The following is an 18725-nucleotide window of genomic DNA, read 5'->3' as shown; positions in this document are numbered from 1 at the left end:
CACATAACAAGAAAACCCAAGAGAGGGCAGTTCTGGGCCTGAGACATTCAGTTGACTCAACCCAGCATCAAGGACCCTGTGTCTTTCTAGCTCTTGTCTCCACTATCTCAGGGTGTGGCCTTGTCCCCTGCTGGTGGTTTGCCTGTGGTCCTGTGATGGTAGTCACTCTTCTTAGGCAGAAGATCAGACACAGTATTATCTGTGAGCATAAAGGGGTTGTATTTTCTGTGTCTTCTTTAGGAGCAAGGAAACCTTTCCCAGAAGCCTTCTGTAGACCTCTCATTGGTCAGAGCCAGTGCATATGCTCTGTCATTTAGGAGTGCATTGTTATGCTGCAAATAATAGATAACTGGCTTACTGATTAGGGTTTTTTTCCTCTCACATCACAAGAGGTCCATAAGTAGGTAGCATTGGGCTTATATAGCAGGGTTCTCTTGGCTTTCTGCTCTGCCATCTTTAGCATGTGGCTTTCATCCTCAAGGTTGCAGGATGGCTGCTATACCTCCAGTCATCACATCTATATTCCAGTCAGGACAAATGCAAAAAACAGAGGGGACTTCTCCTAGGAAGCTTTTGCCTTTTTGTTCTGGGAGTGATTCCTTCCCCAAAGACTACTGCCTACTTCTCATTGGCAAGAAAGGGGTCACGTGGCTGACACTCGATGTAAGGGAGCCAGGGGATCAAATGTTTTAACTTGATTTGGCATCTTGCCACTCTGAGCAAATCAGGGTTCACTTTGTTAGGAAGAAAGAGCATGTGGAATTGTATCTGAGTGTGTCATGCAGCCCTATGAGGAGTGTGTACTACTTGTCAAAGTATAATTTTCAAAATGTTAAAAAACATCATTCTCATACAAATGACATAGTGAACATGAGTCAGAATTTTACTTAAATCATTAATGAGGGAACTGGGAGGATGACAAAGCCAGTCAAAAGAGGATATGAAACACTGATATCTATACCCATAAATAACTATGTCAGTGAAAAAAAGGAATCCTGAAATAAGATTGCTAAGTTAGATACAAATCTGGTTCATGTCCTACAGGGCAACAAAACCTTTGGAGTTATCTTTTCTACATGACAAAAATCATTTACATTGGATCAGTTTTCTACAAGTTGACATTTAACTTTAGAGTCTGGGTCCTAATCAGTAGTAAACAATCAAAACAAATCACATCACCCAGAGGGTGAGATGACCCTCAGTGGCTTAACTGCCTTTACCTAACTGCCTGCCAGACAGCAGTTCTCAAAGTGAGGTCCCTGGCCCAGCAGCTTCAGCATCACCTGGGCACTTGGTAGGAATGCACATATTCAGGCCACCCAGACCTGCTGAATCAGATTCGCTGGCAGTGGCATAATCTGTTATCGTGATGCAGACTCAAGTTGGAGAGCCACTATTCTAGCATGACATTGGAAGGACGTTGTGTCATCTTTTCACATCTTTTCAAGATGTTATCATCCCAGGTTTTGGATATTTTTTCTTAAGCATACCCAGATGACACAGAGCCTGCAGGGAGGGTAATGGGGCCATTGTGACTGGCTGAGAGGAGGGGACCCTCTAACCAAAATAAGACCGGGGCTGCAGCAGCAGGGGAGCAGGGAAACAGTGGTCGGGTCTTCCACAAGCAGTGTTTGAGGTGGATGCCACAGGGCAGGGGGCGGCAGTGGAGCAGTTCTCCTGCCTTCCCTCACCAACCCTGCCTCTTCCCTCAAGGTGTACAAGTGTGTGGTCAAAAGCTGCGCGCAGACATTCCCAAAGCTCGACACTTTTCTGGAGCACATCAAGAGCCACCAGGAGGAGCTGAGCTACCGTTGCCACCTCTGTGGCAAGGACTTCCCCTCGCTGTACGACCTGGGCGTGCATCAATACTCACACAGCCTCCTGCCCCAGCACAGCCCCAAGAAGGACAGTGCCGTCTACAAGTACGTGCCCTCCCTTTTCCCTCTCCCTGCAGGGAGCCCAGGGGTCTGGTCCCTTAGTGGTTCTGACTGCTCAGGACCAGTGGGACATCTCAAAGGGGAATCTGAGGCTCCAGGGTCCAGCCTGGCAGAGAGGGTTCTGTGTCTTGGCACTGAAGGGGGCAAAAGATGCTGGCCCTCCTTATATCATTCTTCAACTTGGCAGACAGTTATCCTAAAAAAAAAGAAAAAAAATCTTAAAAAAGGGAAGCCAATCTTTCCTTATTCGTATGGAAAAAAGATTTGTTTTTTTCTAAAGTAAAATATTATGAAAATAGTATTCCATCTGATAGCCTACACAACTTAGGTTACAGTTGGAATGGTACGTTGATTCTTAAATGAAAAAATGAACAAGTATGTATCTGAAAGCAAAAATCATAAAAATAAGATTTATTTGTTTTATAATCTGTAAAATTTAGGTTAAAGTTGAAGCTATATGCTGATTCTTAGAATGGACAAGGAATGAATCAAATGTAGATTTCATTGGGGGTAGTTTTCTGACAACCCTTTACATTGTTGTAGTTTTCTGTTTCAGTCAAAGAAGGTCCCTTTGGCAGAAATGATGAAGGGCTCCCTCCGTTTTGCCTCATGCTTTTAGTCCTTAGATCTTCAGATCATTCTCTTTGGAGCCATCAATCCTGTGATCATCCTTGTAGAGTTTCTCTTCCTCGATTGCTTTCTGGTCCCTCTTCTAGACTCTCATATGCCGATGGTGTCATCCAGCATCACTTTCATGACTTGGTGGAACCCCTCATTTTTGCTCTGCATCCATTTCGCTGCGCATTTGCCTTATGTCTCTTGGGAGCAGCTGCCTCACAAAACCCAGCACGCAGTGCATGGGGATAGTGAAAAAAAAAATTGGAGTGTTTGTCTAGGGACTTCTTCTAGTTCATTAGTTAATATTTTCATGTTAGAATGGCTTTTGCTTCTCTGTACAAACTTGTATCTGCACAGACTTGGCTGATGACCTCTGTTAATGGGGCCCCCCCTCTAACTCCTGGGTGAGGCTTCTGGGGTTCAAAAATAAGTAAATACAGACCTTGAGTTTAGAATGCATGGGCTCCTTAGGGAGACAGGAGTGTATATAGTCTTAGGATATACTGTGATTAAATGCTATCATAGACATATTACACAAAGTGGGAGGTAGGACAGCGAAGGTGTCCCAGGAACAATGATATCTGAACTGGGTTTTGAAGGATGGGTAGGAGTTTGCCAGGTAGACAGTGGGTAGTGGGAAGTGCATTCCTAGCAGGAGGAACAGAAGGTATAGCGACATAAAATAAAACAGCATGGGGTTTAGAATGACTGTTCTGTAGAATGGAAGTGGGAGGAGATGTTTAGATGGGGCCTGGGAGAGAAAGTGGGGCCAGGGCATGAGGACCTTGTAGAAATCACAAGAGCTTTGAGAAGTTGGCAGGGGGACTGGGGCTTGAGAAATGGGATGTAGGGCAACTGACCCTGAGGGAGATTGGGAAATGGGGCCAGAGAGGCAGGAAAAACAGGTGAAGCTCTGACCAGCTAAGGGGTGGAGATTTCTGGATAATGATGAGTAATTCTCATTTGTTCTCAGAGGGCATTTTCTTTTGCTTTTGCCATTTCAATCTGTGGATATTCTATGAGTCCCTGTAGCTGTGTGGCTCTCTGGAGTGAGATGCCAAGTAAAAGGAAGGGAGCAACTACTAGGTGCCTTGGCCTGACTTAGGGACATTGATCCCTGCAATCCTGGGAGGTAGGTTGTATCAGTCAGCTGAGGTGGCTATAACAAAATATTATAGACACATGAGAGAGAGAGGGTGTCCTTTCTGTCTGGTCTTTTCTTAGAAGGGCACTAACCTTATCTGGAGGATCCCACACTTATGATCTCATCTAAACCTAATCACTACCCAAAGGCTCCATCTGCAAGTACCATTACATTGAGGGTCAGGACTTCAGCATGCAGATCTTGGAGGGACACAGTTCAGTCCATAGCTGTGGTGTTCTCCCCATTTTCAAGATGAGGACATTGAGGCTCAGACAGGAGAAGTGACCTGCCCACCAGAGTAACAACGTCAGTACAGAGCTGGGATTCAAACTCTTGTCTTGGACTGTGGAAGCCTCATAGCCCTGGTTTTGGAGTTCGCAGGCTGAGAATTGAGCCCCATGATGGCCCTGTGCCTGCAGTAGATCACTTCTCCCAGGTTCTCTTGCCAAGCTTAGAGTGACAGAGGCCCTTTGTAGCCATTGGAGCTTCTGGCCCCAAAGTAAGGTGCAGGGAGGCAGGCCATCTGGATGGCCCAAGGGTGGGATGGTGTAGTGGGTAATGATAAGAGCTCTGGAGCCACCTCCCTGTGCTCAAATCTGAGCTCAGCCGCAAACCTGATGGATGACCTCAGCAAGATATTCAGCCACTCTGAACTTCAGTCTCCTCACCTGTGAAATGGTGATATGATAGTGCCTACCCTATTGGATTATTTATAAGGATCAAGTAAGATGAGTATGAAGCAGTTAGACATGGTGCCTGGAACATAATAGGTACTCAATAAATATTATTGCTACAATGTTTATTAATTATATAATTTAAATCTAGGTTTGGTTGCTTGTAATAGGGACCCAAAATAACAGTGACTTTAACAAGGTGAGAGTTTATTTCTCTCTCATGGTGACATTTGAGTGGGTGTGGTGGTTTCATTCCATTTTCACGGGGGCAGGTCCTGTCAGTCCGGCTGCTCTGCCCGCTTTGGGCCACATTGCCTTGGCCTGCCTGTGGAGCCTCCCCAACTCCCTCAAGTGAAATTCATACACGTCACTATATATATGCTGTATGTTTACTTTTTCCTTTTAAAAATAAGATGTATTTTTTTCTAGTTACAAAAGTCATCCATGTTCAATGCACAGAAATGGATTTTTAGAAAAACCCACAAGAAGACAAAAAACAAAACCCTGTTAACCTCTTGGTACATGTCCTTTGGTATATATCTGTAATAAGCATATTTATAGCTATAAATATCACAGGCTATATTTGAGTTAGGTTATCCCAAACACAGTTATTGAATCTGGTGAAAATTCATCACACCATCTTCCTGTTGCACAACTTCTGACAAACAGTCTAAAATTTAATAGGATCATTCCGTATACTTGGTGTTATCACTTAAAACTATAATGTGTATATCTTTGCACCTCAGCACAAACAGACCTGCCTCACTCTTTTAAACAGCTACTTAGTATTCCATTGTATGTGGATGGGCTGTAATTTATTTAACCCATTCCTTATTGCAGGTTAATTGGGTTATTTCCAGTTTGTCATTATTATAAACAACACTACAGGAACAACTTGGGACATATATCTTTGCTCGTTTGTAAATAAGTTCCTAGAAGTGATTTTGCAGGTCAAAGATCACAGAGGGGTTTAAAAAAGATTAATTACCTACTTGAAAAAAATAATTGCTATGTGCATACAATGCAATATTTAAAAACTACAGAAGGGCATAGAGTGAAAAGGAATTCCCTATCCACCCTGACCCGCTCCCTCATCCCATAAGCAATCACTTTCAGGAAGTGTTCTTTTTAAACTTATTTTGACATAATTTTAGACTTCTAGAAAAGTTATAAGAATAGTACAGAGAATTCCCACGTACACCCTTCATCCAGATTTCCCCAATATTACAATCCTTACACACTTACTTTATCACATTCTGAACTTTTTGGGAATAATTTGCAGACATGCTCCTTTACCCTTTCTCTTTAGTGTGTATTTTCTAAAAATGAGGATAACCTCTTACATAAGCACAGTGTAGTTATCAAGATCAGGAAGTTAAATCAATACAATTCTGTTACCTAATGTACCTTATTCAAAAAGTTCTAATTGTTCCAATAACATCCTTTATAGACAAAGAAACAAATGTTTTTTCTGGCCCAGGATCCAATCCAGGATCCCACCTTGTATTTGGTTGCCGTGTCTCTTTAGTCCCCTTTAAGCTGGAACAGTTCTCACTCTGTCTTTGTCTTTCATGACCTTAATATTTTGGACGAGTATAAGCCAGTAATTTTGTAAAATGCCCTCCGTTTGGGTTTGTCTGATTTGACCTCAGGGTGGAGCCAGGATTGGCACTTTGGGCAGGAGTATCACAAAGCGATGCTGTGTCTTTCTCAGCGTGCTGTATCAGGAGACACATGGCTCTGGTTTGACCTGGTGCTGGGGATGTTACTTTGGGTGACGTAGTTAGGGTGGCGTTTCTGGCAGGGAGTTTTCAGCTAATGGTGCGAAACTGCATCCCTGCTGCCAGAGCCTGTGCGATTCCTGTCTTCTTCCTCCCACTAGCTCACCAGGTCTCTGCCCTCCTGGTAGCTCTGCTCTCACCTCTCCTGCTCCTTCTTTCTTGCCATCTGGAGGCATTTAGCTTGTGGTTTTCAGGGTGTGGCCTGAGGGGGCGTCCCTGGGGCCACCACAGGTGCAGCCTGACTGCGGGTTTCCCACGTGCCCTGGTGTACAGATGGCAGGGTCTGTGGTTCTGTTTTTAACATGAATTGCCCACCTGCCTCTGGCGTTCCTCAGTGGTACTGCATTGTAAACGGGCCCATTTGCTGGTGAATGTTTTGTGGTGGGGAGACGGTGGGATCTTTTCCTTACAGTGGCTTGAGGCCTGAAACTGCTACTTTGCGGGCATGTTAGCGAGTGATGTTTAGAGTAAAGACCATGTCTATGTGCTTTGCAGTTTATGAGCTGTTTGGCACCAGTATGTCCTTTGACTCTTGTTATGATCTTAAGAAAAACTGAGGGGCAGGTCCACTTGGAATTCCTACCTCATTTTATGGATAAGGAAACTGAGGGTCAGAGATGGGAAGAAGCCAGACCTGGATCCTTGTCTGTCTGACTTTTATTTATTTATTTATTTATTTGGAGTATAGTTGATTTACAATGTTGTGTTAGTTTCAGGTATACAGCCAAGTGAATCAGTTATACATCTATCCACTCCTTTTTAGATTATTTTTCCATATAGGCCATTACAGAGTACTTAGTAGAGTTCCTTGTGCTCTACAGTGGGTCCTTGTCTGACTGTTCCATGTAAGAGATTGTCCCTGGTGCTCAGAGCAGGTTATGAACAAGACAAACAAGACAGATATGGTCCTGGCCTCCAGAGCCCACTTGCTGGTGGAGGAGACAGAGAAGTAAGCAAATAAGTGATTCCAGATAATAATTGCTAAGAAGAAAATACAACTGGAGAGCATAATAGGAAGTGGCTGGGGCTGGGCTCTGGGGGGCACCTTGAGACGGGGTGGTCGGGGAGGGTCTCTCTGAGGAGGTGACATTTGAGCTGAGACGTGAGGGCTGAGCAGGTGCTGCCAAGGGGAGGACTTGGGGGAAGAGGTCATAAAAACAGCAAGTACAAAGAACCTGAGGTGGGGTCAAGTTTGGTGTGTTCTGGGTGCATTCAGGAGACCGGGGGGCCTGGAGCAGAGGGTGTGAGATGGGCAACGGGGAAAGGTGAAAGCTGAGAGCTGGGAGTGAGTCAGGCCAGTAGGGCCTTGTAAGCCAAGGTGGGGATTTTTAAGCAAGGATGTGACATGGTCTGATTTTGATTTTTTTTTTAAAATAAAATAAGTAAATTTATTTTAAAAAAAGGTTTTGTCATAAACACATAATTTTATTTTTATTTTTTAACATCTTTATTGCAGTATAATTGCTTTACAATGGTGTGTTAGTTTCTGCTTTATAACAAAGTGAATCAGTTATACATATATATATATTCCTATATCTCTTCCCTCTTGCGTCTCCCTCCCTCCCACCCTCCCTATCCCACCCCTTAGTGAGGTGGATGGACCTAGAGTCTGTCATACAGAGTGAAGTAAGTCAGAAAGAGAAAAACAAATACCGTATGCTAACACATATATATGGAATCTAAGGGAAAAAAAAAAGAACCTAGGGGCAAGGCGTGAATAAAGACTGGACTTGAGGATATGGGGAGGGGGAAGGGTAAGCTGTGATTTTGATTTTTAAAGGCTCCTGCTGACTCCCCTGTGGAGAATGAATTGGGGCAGGGAGGAGGCTACTGCACACGTTCCTTCGAGCAAGATGGTTTGGGTTAGGATGGAGGCGGTGGCAAGCGAGAAGAAGGGACCTATTCGAGAATGAATCAAATGTGGGATTTTGCCTCCTGGTGTTGGGGGCGGGGAGTGGCCGGTTCCCACGCCTGCTGGGGCATCCAGCCCCGCACACACGCTCTCTCACTTCTCTGCTCCTCCCCATGTAGGTGTGTCAAATGCGTCAACAAGTACTCCACCCCCGAGGCGCTGGAGCACCACCTGCAGACCGCCACTCACAACTTCCCCTGCCCGCACTGCCAAAAGGTGGGGAACCCTGCCCTTGCTGGCTGGGCGAAAATAGGGGGCGAGAGGTGATGGAGACCCCACCGTCTCCTTCTCCCCTCCTGCCTCAACACACATGCAGGCCAAGCTTGGGGTTGTCTCCGCAGACGACTTTGTCTTTGAAGAGCGAGAGCTCTGCCTGGCCCGTCTTACCCGTTGGACACCACCCGTGGCCATCCCAGGGCTACTGCTGGGCCAGGCAGGCCAGGCCGGGCTGACGTGGAGTGAGGCCTCTCCTGGGCCCAGGCTCAGCATCTGAACAGCGGCCTCCAGCTTCCTGATGTCTTATCATCTTGTTATTACTGGTTCTTCTTTTCAGTGGATCTGGAAGCCCTCACTAAAGCCTGGCCCTTCATATCATCAAATATCCAGGCAGTGTTCCATTTTCCACTTTTCCCAAAAACATAATTTTTGTAAAGTTTGTTTGAATCAGGTCGATATATTGTGATTGGTTGATACGACCAAAGTTTCTGTTAATCTACAGATTCCCCCCATCGATGCTCCTTTTTTTTTTCTTTTAATGTATTTGTTGAAGAAACTGGGCCATCGGTCCTGTGGAGTTTCCTGAAGTCTGGATTTTGCTGATTGCATCCCCCTGGTGTGTTAACTGGTTTCTTTGTTCTACTCATTTTCTTACAACCTTATGAGGCAGATATTCCAGGACAGACAGCCCTGGTTTCACTTCGGCCTCATTGTAGATGTTTCTAATTATATAGCCTAATTTAGGGGTTTGGAATTTGTGGTCTGAATAAAAGGTATCGTGAATTAGCAAGAACCATGTGCCAGATGCTGTTCTGAGCATTTTATCTGAACTGACTCATTTAACCCTAGGAGGTAGGCAAATTATTACTATCTCCATTTTATAGACAGGGAAACCAAGGCACAGAAAGGTCATCCAGCTAGGAAATGATGGGGCTAGTAAGTTGATGGGTCTGTGTCCTTGACCACTTCTCTATATTAGATGAATGAAAAAATGAACGAATGCTTTTCCTATGCCTGGGGAGGAAGGAGATTTTGGCTTCTGTGTTTTCTGGCTTTTTATTACCTTTCCATTTATTTCTTCAGTTATTTGTTCATTTTTTCATTCATTCCTTTGCTTGTCAGTCATTTGATTCAGGCCCTGTGCTGAGGAATGAAAGCCCCTCTCTGCCCTCTTGGAGATCCCGTACAAGCAAAAGGCTGTGTTTCAATAAGTTAGATGCTGACTTTAAAAATATGGGTGGACATTCAAGGGCGGAATTTGCTTTGCCTGGTGTGGCATTGAGGAGTCAGGGAGGGCTTCACAGAAGCAGTGACCTGAGTTGGATCTTAAAGGATGAGTAGGAGTTTGTCAGGCTAAGAGAAAGTCTCCCTGGGTAGAAACAACAGCCTGGGCAGAAGCTCAGGGCATGCATGTCTTGACTGGGCTTATGGGTGAGTAGTGGGAGCCATGAGGTTCTAATGGCTGAGCTTGACCCTGTGGGCCTTGACCCCTAGTGGGCAGAAAGGAAGATGTTTCTGTAAGGGCTGGTAACGAGGGGCCCCTTGAGCTCATAACGTGGTGAGGGCTGGTGAGTCAGACCTGATGCTGACTCCTCTTTTCTGCCAGGTGTTTCCTTGTGAACGCTACCTGCGGCGTCACCTGCCCACCCACGGCAGCGGGGGCAGGTTCAAGTGCCAGGTGTGCAAGAAGTTCTTCCGGCGGGAGCACTACCTCAAACTGCACGCTCACATCCACTCAGGTGGGTACCCTGTCCCCCACCGACTCCTGCTCAGTCCCCCTTCCCCTCCCCCCAGACACCCTCTCTGTTCCCCTTCCCATCCCCCTCTGGCCTTCCTCCTGAGCCCCCTCCTGCCCATCCCCTCCCTCTCTTCATCCCCCCTGCCCATCTCCTTCCTGGCCCCTGCCTGCCCCCTCAAGGGAACAAGGGGTTCCCACCAACACTAGAGTGGAGATGAGCCTCGGGGGGCGGGGGGCGGGACTCTTGGCTCTGCCCCTGAGGCCATTCTGAGCCCCTGGGGGTGGGGGCGTTGTGCTCGATGCAAAATTCCCTCCCGAACCTGGATAGAGCCCTCTCTCCTTAGTTCCCCAGCTGAGATACATCGACACTTTATTTTCTTTAAGCTTTAAAATGTTTTTTATTAGTTAAAAAATTCTGTTCTGTTTTATACTGAAAAGGGTCTAAAGTTTGAGAAAACCTGAGGAAAAAATCCTTGATAGCACCAAAGCATCTCTCCTCAGATGGACAATCCAAATGGTTTTTGATTTTTTCTTTTTTTTTTTACTATGGCCTACGGTAAAAAATACTTTTTTTTTTTTTTTTTTTTTTTTTTTTTTGCGGTACACGGGCCTCTCACTATTGTGGCCTCTCCCGCCGTGGAGCACAGGCTCCAGACGCGCAGGCTCAGTGGCCATGGCTCACGGGCCCAGCCGCTCCGCGGCATGTGGGATCTTCCCGGACCGGGGCACAAACCCGCATCCCCTGCATCGGCAGGCAGCCTCTCAACCACTGCGCCACCAGGGAAGCCCAAAAAATACATTTTATATGCAACCCAGGAAACACATACTTACACACAGAATATACTGAAACAGAAGTTTCACAAAACAGTATTTTCTATCTGTACAGTTTTAGTTGTTAAAATAACCACCATCAGTTTGTGACTTGGAGTTTGCAGTTTGAAGAGTGATCCTAATTCCCCTCCCCAAAGGTGATCACTGTTAGTGGTCTCATCTGGGACATTCTAGTTTTATTTTACATCTATACAAAACATGTGCTTACTTTTACACAAATAGGCACATATTATAACTCTATTATGTGCCATTTTTCTTCACTTATTAAGGTACCTTGAAGATGTTCCTAATAGCACCTTCTTTTTCTTAGCTGCATAGTATTCTCCTTCATTTACCATCTTTGATTTAACCAGTTCCCTATGGATGGACACTTAAATTATTTTTTCAGCTGTTAGTTTGTATACACAATGCTGTGTGGGTCTCTTGACAAGCTTTTGGGAATATATCTGTAGTGTACGTTCCTAGCAGTGGAAATGCTAGGTTAAAATGTATATGCAGGGCTTCCCTGGTGGCGCAGTGGTTGAGAGTCTGCCTGCTGACGCAGGAGACACGGGTTTGTGCCCCAGTCCGGGAAGATCCCACATGCCGCGGAGCGGCTGGGCCCGTGAGCCATGGCTGCTGAGCCTGCGCGTCTGGAGCCTGTGCTCCACAGCGGGAGAGGCCACAACAGTGAGAGGCCCACGTACCGCCAAAAAAAAAAAAAAAAAGTGTATATGCAGTACCGAGTTTTAGTTTGGGATGATGAAAAAGTTATGAAGATGGATAGTGGTGATGGTAGGACGACAGTAAGAATGTAGTTAATGCCACTGAAGTGTACACTTAAAGATGGTTAAAATGGTAAATTTTCTGTTACATATATTTCATATTTATGATAAAAGAAGAAAAAAAAACTTCATTGACAATTTTGATAGATATTACCAAATTGCTTTCTTTATGGTTTTTAAAATAATTATTATTATTCAAAAGTAATACATGCTTTTTGTAAAAATTTAAGCAGTATGGAAGTACATAAAGTAAAATGTTAAATTCCCCCTTCAAATCTTAATTGCTACTGACAGTTTGGTGTGTACCCTCCCCTACCTTTCTCCCTGCATATTCTGTGTCGATACAAACCCATATGGCCAGGGCTTTTTTGGAGTATGGGGACTGTATTTTTTTCTAACAAAAATGGGACTGTATTAAGCTGTCCTACACTTTTCTTTTCCCCCTAGCAATATAGCCAGGAGATCTTTCCAGATCAGGAAACACAGATCGACCTTAATCTTTTTAATGACTGCAGAACATTCCATTGTAAGGACCAGACTTTCCTCAATCATTGGGTTGGCATTTTTCAAAAGTACTTTATTCATTCCAGAGAGGAGAACAGAGAGGAGATAATGGCAGGAAGTAAAGCAACCCGGTAATAGCCCCTTTCCAAAGGGCAGTTTCTGACCCCTGACCCCTGTTAGGTGAGAGCTGCTCTCCATGCCACCCCTCAGCCCCAGCCCCACACATGGGTTCTGCAGCAGACCATCTGGGGCAACTCAGGTGGACCCTGGGTCACACTGCTGGGCTGGAATCTTACTTCCCCCAAACACTACTTGTAGACCAGGAACCTAAGTTTTCCCTTCTAGGACTTGCCTTATGGTTTGTTGCAAGGATTCAACCAGATAAGGTGTAATTCCCCCCTCCCCTCTGGTGGACCCCATTTCAGTAAATGTCACGGCCATCCACCCAGCCCACGCCTTAGATTCTCTCATGCCCCACAGCCAGTCAGTTGGCAAGGGCTGCCGATTCTGCTTTCTGCACATCACCCGTACTTGGCCACTTCCCATTTCTTGTACCAGCCTCCTTCCTGCCTCCACCCTCACGCCCTCAGTCTGTTCTGTACACACAGCCAGATGGAGCCTGTGAGACTCTCGAGTCAGATCCTGTCCCTCCTCTGCTCAGCCCCTCTGATGGCTTCTCATCTGGCTCAGAGTAAAAACCTTGGCCTCCCAAACCCTCCCTTTTGGGCCTGGCTGCCTTGCCCACCTCCTCTTCTGCCTCATTCTCCCTCCGCTGCTCCAACCCGGCCGCACAGGCCTCCCCATTGTTCCCCAGACACATGCAGTGCCCCACCTCTCCTCCTGCCTGGGACCCTCACTCCCACATTCCTGCATGGCTCGCCCCCTCACCGGCCCTTCCCGCCGATCCTAACTGAAACAGCCTCCTCTTCTCCTTGGCAAAGCAAAGTCCCGAGGAAAGGGAGAGGCAATATTCCCCCAGGCCACCTCCCTAGAGGAGTTGCTGTCCTCTAATGGAGACCCCTGCGCCCCATATTCAGACTCCCTCTCACGACACCCTTGGTCCCCCATCTGTGTTTCCTCCTGCAGGTGAGAAGCCCTACAAATGCTCAGTGTGTGAGTCCGCGTTCAACCGCAAGGACAAACTGAAGAGACACATGTTGATCCATGAGCCATTCAAGAAATACAAATGCCCCTTCTCGTGAGTAGAGACGGTGGGTGGGAGGGGGCAGGTTTACCCAGCTGTGGGATACAAGGGGGTCAGGGCCGAGGGCTGCAGGCCCTCTCTCCTTTTGTCCTGTCCTGGGTCCTGCCTGGCTGCTTCACTCCCCATGCTGCTTCCCTGCCCAGCCCTTAGGGTGGATGAGCGAGTCCGTCCTGCCCAGGGCTGCCAGCAGGGGGGCCAGCAAGAGAGTCCTGTGTTTAGTGAGCTCCCCTGACCAGTGTTTTGGATCCTAGGACACACACGGGCTGCAGTAAGGAGTTCAACCGACCAGACAAGCTGAAGGCTCATATCCTTTCCCACTCCGGTAAGTGGCTCCTGGACGTGCCAGGAGGGTCTGGTTCAGCTCAAGCCCCTTGGGCAGGAACCCCAGAAAGAGCAAACACATCCTGTGAGGCTTATTTTCCCTGCCTGGTACCTTCCAGCCAATAGACTTTTGCTCCTGTGAGCCATGAGCCTGGCCTGTGTTTGGGTCCTCAGGGTGTACGGAGGTGAGTCAACCACAGTCCCCCAGGCTGAGGAGGAAGCTGACTCAGGAGGAGATGACTGTATATCAGAGAGGCACCCAGTGTGACAGAGGTGAGGTCAGGTGTGGAGGGAGATCCAGTTCTGAGTGGGTCCAAGATAAGGCCAGGGAGCTTCCTTGGCCCACTCGGCAGAGCAAGGAAGCTGGGGTGTGGAGTAGGGGTCTCCACACCACTCCTCAGTTTCCCGACGGCTCCACAGAGCTTCTCCTGGGGCTGCTGCTTCCCCAGAGCAGCTTGGCTGGCTTTCCACATACCACTTGGTCTATAGAACAAGGTTTCTCAATATCGGCACTATTGATATTTGGGGCTGGATAATTCTTTGTCGTGGGCGGCTGCCCTGTGCACTGTACGATGTTCAGCAGCATCCCTGGCCTCTACCCCATGGTTATGACAACCAAAAATGTCTCCGGGGACAAGCCAAAAGATCCTTGGGGAGTAAAGTCACCCCTGATTAACAACCACTGGTTTATAAATAGGATCTAGTGGCTAAAAAAAGTGTGAAAACTAAGAGAGTAGATTGAGGACTTGGAGACAGAGGGCCTGGGCTTGATTCTTGGCACTACCACTGTCCTGCTGGGTGGCCTCGGGCAACTCACTGCCCCCTCTCTGAGCTGTCATCCCAGGGAGGCTGAGGGGGCCATGGCACAGGCTGTGTGTGGGACGGAGTTGACTTCATGGTGGATATGGAGGCACCAGGGATTCATCCAGTGAGTGACTACTGCGAGAATACCATGTGTCAGGCACTGGGGGTGCCATGGGGGAATCAGGCAGAAGCCCACCCTGCCCTCCTGGGGAAGCTTAGCATTTAGTGGCAGAGATCGAAAATGAACAGCAAACAAATAAGTATGTTACAGTAAAATATGCTGAGGGCAAAGATGGAAATAAGCAGAGTGAGAGGGCAGAGAAAGAATGGAAGTGGGTATCAGGGAGGGCTTCCTGGAGGAGGTGACACGAAAGCTGAGTCTGAGGGAGGAGAAGAGCCGGAAATGGCTTCCAGGGTGAGGGAGCAGCAAGTGTGAAGCCTTCAGGCAGGGAAGAGACCGGCGGGTGTTTGAGACGAGGAAAGGCGGGCAGGAGGCCTGGAGCTCAGAGAACAAGAGAGGGGAGAGGAAGGGGATGGGTCTGAGAGGTGAAGGGGGTGGCCAGCTGCAGGTGGCTCTGTGGGAAGTTTGGGGAATCACTGGAGGGTTTGGAGCAGGGAGTGTCATGGAGAGGTTTTACCAAGACCTCTCTAGCTGCCCTGTGGGGAATGGTCTGAGGCGGCCAGGGTGAGGCAGGCAGACCAGAGAGGAGAGAGATGATGGTGACCTGGCAAAGCTAGTCAAGGTTTAGGGGCTGAGCTTGCTGCTCCAGGCAGAGGGGAAACAGCACAAGCAAAGGCCCAGAGGCAGGAGGCTGGCACAGGGTAAGTGGCTGGGAGAAGGTGGGAGATGAGAGTGGAGGGAGCAGGGCCCAGGTCACACCCATGCTCGTAGGGCAAGCTGAGGAACTGGGCTTCGTTCCAAGTGCCAGGGCAGCATTGCAGGGTGAAGGGTCTGGGTGCCTCTCACTGCCTTCCCCTTGCTCCCCAGGCATGAAGCTCCACAAGTGCGCCCTGTGCAGCAAGTCCTTCAGCCGCCGTGCCCACCTTGCCGAGCACCAGCGCGCCCACACAGGCAACTACAAGTTCCGCTGTGCCGGCTGCGCCAAGGGCTTTTCCCGCCACAAGTACCTCAAGGACCACCGCTGCCGCCTCGGCCCCCAAAAGGACAAGGACCTGCAAGCCCGGCGGCCCCCCCGGAGGAGGGCAGCCCCCCGCAGCAGCAGCACTGGTGGCCGCAAGGTGGTGACCCCCCTGCCTGACACGCTGGGGCTGGAGGAGCTGAAGGACACAGGGCCTGGGCCAGTGTCCGAGGCCGCCCCAGGCAAGCCGCCCTTCTCGGAGCCGGATGCCGTGCTGTCCATCGTAGTGGGGGGGACAGTGGGGGGCGAACCTGAGCTGGTGGTGCCCGGGCATGCTGAGGGCCTGGGCTCCAACCTGGCCCTGGCAGAGCTGCAGGCAGGGGCCGAGGGCCCGTGTGCCATGCTTGCTGTGCCTGTCTACATCCAGGCCTCGGAGTGATGGACCCATGGTGTTTGCTCCCGCATCCTGCCTGATGCTCACCTTTGGGTCCAGGGCCTCTAGGAGCAGACTAGACATCCTTCCCAGTGGAAGTGAGCCATTGGTCAAAATCCTTTTGGAACATGCTCTGTAAACCCTGGCCCAAGGTCACCTCGCTGTGTCACCTGTCCTGCTGGGAAGCCCTGCAGCATTCTGGGATCTGTGGCAGCTGAACCTGAATGGCCCAGGGTCTGGCTGGTCCAGGCTGGTGGTCAGGCTGCCTGAGAGAGAAGACAGGGGAGTCCCACCCACCCCACCTCCAGGCTGCCTAGGGGCAGCCTCTAGTTAAGCTGCTCTTCAGGGACCTGATATGGTTGGAGCCCTTACCTGTTAAACCTTTTCACATGCAGTTCTCCCAGCATCCCCAGACGACTCTGTGATGTAGGCATGTAGGAGGCACTCGAGTGTTGTGGTTAGAGTTCAGCTGTCAGCCAAATCTGGCTTCAGATCCAAGCGCTGACACTTACTTGCTGTGTGACCTTGGGTAAGTCACTTCACCTCTCTGAGCCCCACATTCCTCATCTCTACAATGGGGCTTATGACAGTACTACCTCATAGGGCTGTCATTGGGATCCAGTATGATGAAATGTACAAAGAGTTTGGCGTAGTGCCTGGCACTCAGAAAGTGCTCAATAAATGTTTTTATCAACATGGCTCAGGCCCTAGCTTTGGCAGTTTCTTTCTTAGCCCCTAGGTGGCAGCATTCCCCCCTCCAAAGCTTGTGCGGGCTGAGGGGTCACGTGGCTCCTCACACAGCTACGCTGCCCCGATTGCCATAGAGAGGTTTGGTGCATCCAGAACAGTCATTTCAGAATATGTCCCATGGAAACCCCTGGAGGAAGGGGTTTATAACTCACTTTTGAAAATGCAGGGTCCTGGGCCTTGCCCTAAAACCCTTTGGAATCAGGACTCTAACCAGAGTCAGAAGACCATTTCGAGCAGGCCTCTGGATGGCCATAGGTGCCCCCACATCCAGCATTCCCTTCCGCATCTCCAGCTAGTCCAGGGGGGAAGCAAACTAGGCTGCCTGGGAGACAGGGAGGGAGAAAATGGGCCTTCACCAGTGATTTTTTTTTTTTTTTTTTTTTTTGCGGTACGCGGGCCTCTCACTGTTGTGGCCTCTCCCGTTGTGGAGCACAGGCTCCGGACGCGCAGGCTCAGCGGCCATGGCTCACGGGCCCAGCCGCTCCGCGGCATGTGGGATCTTCCCAGACCAGGGCACAAACCCGTGTCCCCTGCATCAGCAGTCGGACTCTCAACCACAGCGCCAGGGAAGCCCCACCAGTGCTTTCTTATTTGTCTTCACCACCATCCTGCTGGGCCACATTGCCTGTTACAGGAGAGAACTCTGAGGCTGAGATGCAACAGGGCAGGATGCAGGAGGACTGTCGGACTCAGTTTGATCACTGAGTTTCCCTGAAGGCTGACATCCCTCAGACATCTGTGTGCGGGCCTGTGGCTGGAGCTCAGAGCAAGGTCGAGTTCCCCGCATCCTCAGGAAGGGTGTGATGCGGTGGGAGGGACAAGCGAGGCAGCAGTGCACAGCTGAGGGGGCAAGGGCGGTAAGCGCACCCAGCCCTCAGAAGGGCCAGGGGAGGGACTGATGGGGACAGGAAGCCTCAGAGGGGGAGGTAACACTTGATCTAGGACTTGACACAGAGTGTTTGATGGATAGAAGAAGGCATGCCAGGGGGATTGTTTCAAGATGGCGGAGTAGAAGGATGTGCGATCACTCTCTCTTGTGAGAGCACCTGAATCACAACTAACTGCTGAACAGTCATAGACAGGAAGACACTGGAACTCACCAAAAAAGATACCCCACATCTAAAGACAAAGGAGAAGGCACACTGAGACGGTAGGAGGGACACAATCACAGTAAAATCAAATCCCATAACTGCTGGATGGATGACTCACAAACTGCAAAACACTTATACCACAGAAGTCCACCCACTGGATTGAAGGTTCTGAGCCCCATGTCAGGCTTCCCAACCTGGGGGTCCGGCAACGGGAGGAGGAATTCCTAGAGAATCAGACTTTGAAGACTAGTGGGACTTGATTGCAGGACTTTGACAGGACTGGGGGAAACAGAAACTCCACTCTTGGAGGGCACACACAAAGTAGTGTGCACATCAGGACCCAGGAGGGAAGGAGCAGTGACCCCACAGGAGACTGAACTGGACCTACCTGCTAGTGTTGGAGGGTCTCCTGCAGAGGTGGGGGGTGGCTCTGTCTCACCATGATGACAAGGACACTGGCAGCAGAAGTTCTGGGAAGTACTCCTTGGTGTGAGCCCTCCCAGAGTCCGCCATTAGCCCCACCAAAGAACTGGCTAGGCTCCAGTGTTGGGTCGCCTCAGGCCAAACAACCAACAGGGAGGGAACCCAGCCCCACCCATCAGCAGACAAAGTGGATTAAAGTTTTACTGAGCTCTGCCCACCAGAGCAACACCCAGCTCTACCCACCACCATTCCCTCCCATCAGGAAACTTGCACAAGCCTCTTAGATAGCCTCATCCACCAGAGGGCAGACAGCAGAAGCAAGAACTACAATCCTGCAGCCTGTGGAACAAAAACCACACAATCACAGAAAGATAGACAAGATGAAAAGGCAGAGGGCTATGTACCAGATGAAGGAACAAGATAAAACCCCAGAAAAACAATGAAATGAAGTGGAGATAGGAAACCTTCCAGAAAAAGAATTCAGAATAATGATAGTAAAGA

The 18725-nt window shown here is 48.9% G+C and overlaps 1 protein-coding gene across 4 annotated transcripts in view; it reads left to right on the top strand.

The window, feature by feature from the left end:
- Positions 1 to 16603, top strand: part of ZNF341 (zinc finger protein 341) — a 43258-nt gene extending 26655 nt beyond the window's left edge. For all 4 annotated transcript variants that reach the window (XM_060077695.1, XM_060077696.1, XM_060077698.1 and 1 more), the window contains 6 exons: positions 1714 to 1922; positions 8186 to 8282; positions 9889 to 10021; positions 13206 to 13317; positions 13575 to 13645; positions 15437 to 16603. In XM_060077695.1, coding sequence (XP_059933678.1) covers positions 1714 to 1922; positions 8186 to 8282; positions 9889 to 10021; positions 13206 to 13317; positions 13575 to 13645; positions 15437 to 15966 — 1152 coding nt within the window. In that variant the 3' untranslated portion in view covers positions 15967 to 16603. The remainder of the gene's footprint in view (positions 1 to 1713; positions 1923 to 8185; positions 8283 to 9888; positions 10022 to 13205; positions 13318 to 13574; positions 13646 to 15436) is intronic.
- Positions 16604 to 18725: the final 2122 nt, after the last annotated feature.

Source organism: Mesoplodon densirostris, chromosome 16 (genome assembly GCF_025265405.1).
Source record: "Mesoplodon densirostris isolate mMesDen1 chromosome 16, mMesDen1 primary haplotype, whole genome shotgun sequence".
In the NCBI taxonomy this organism is placed as follows: Eukaryota; Metazoa; Chordata; class Mammalia; order Artiodactyla; family Ziphiidae; genus Mesoplodon; species Mesoplodon densirostris.
Note: the sequence above shows the minus strand (reverse complement) of the source record. Positions and strands in the feature narration are given on the sequence as shown.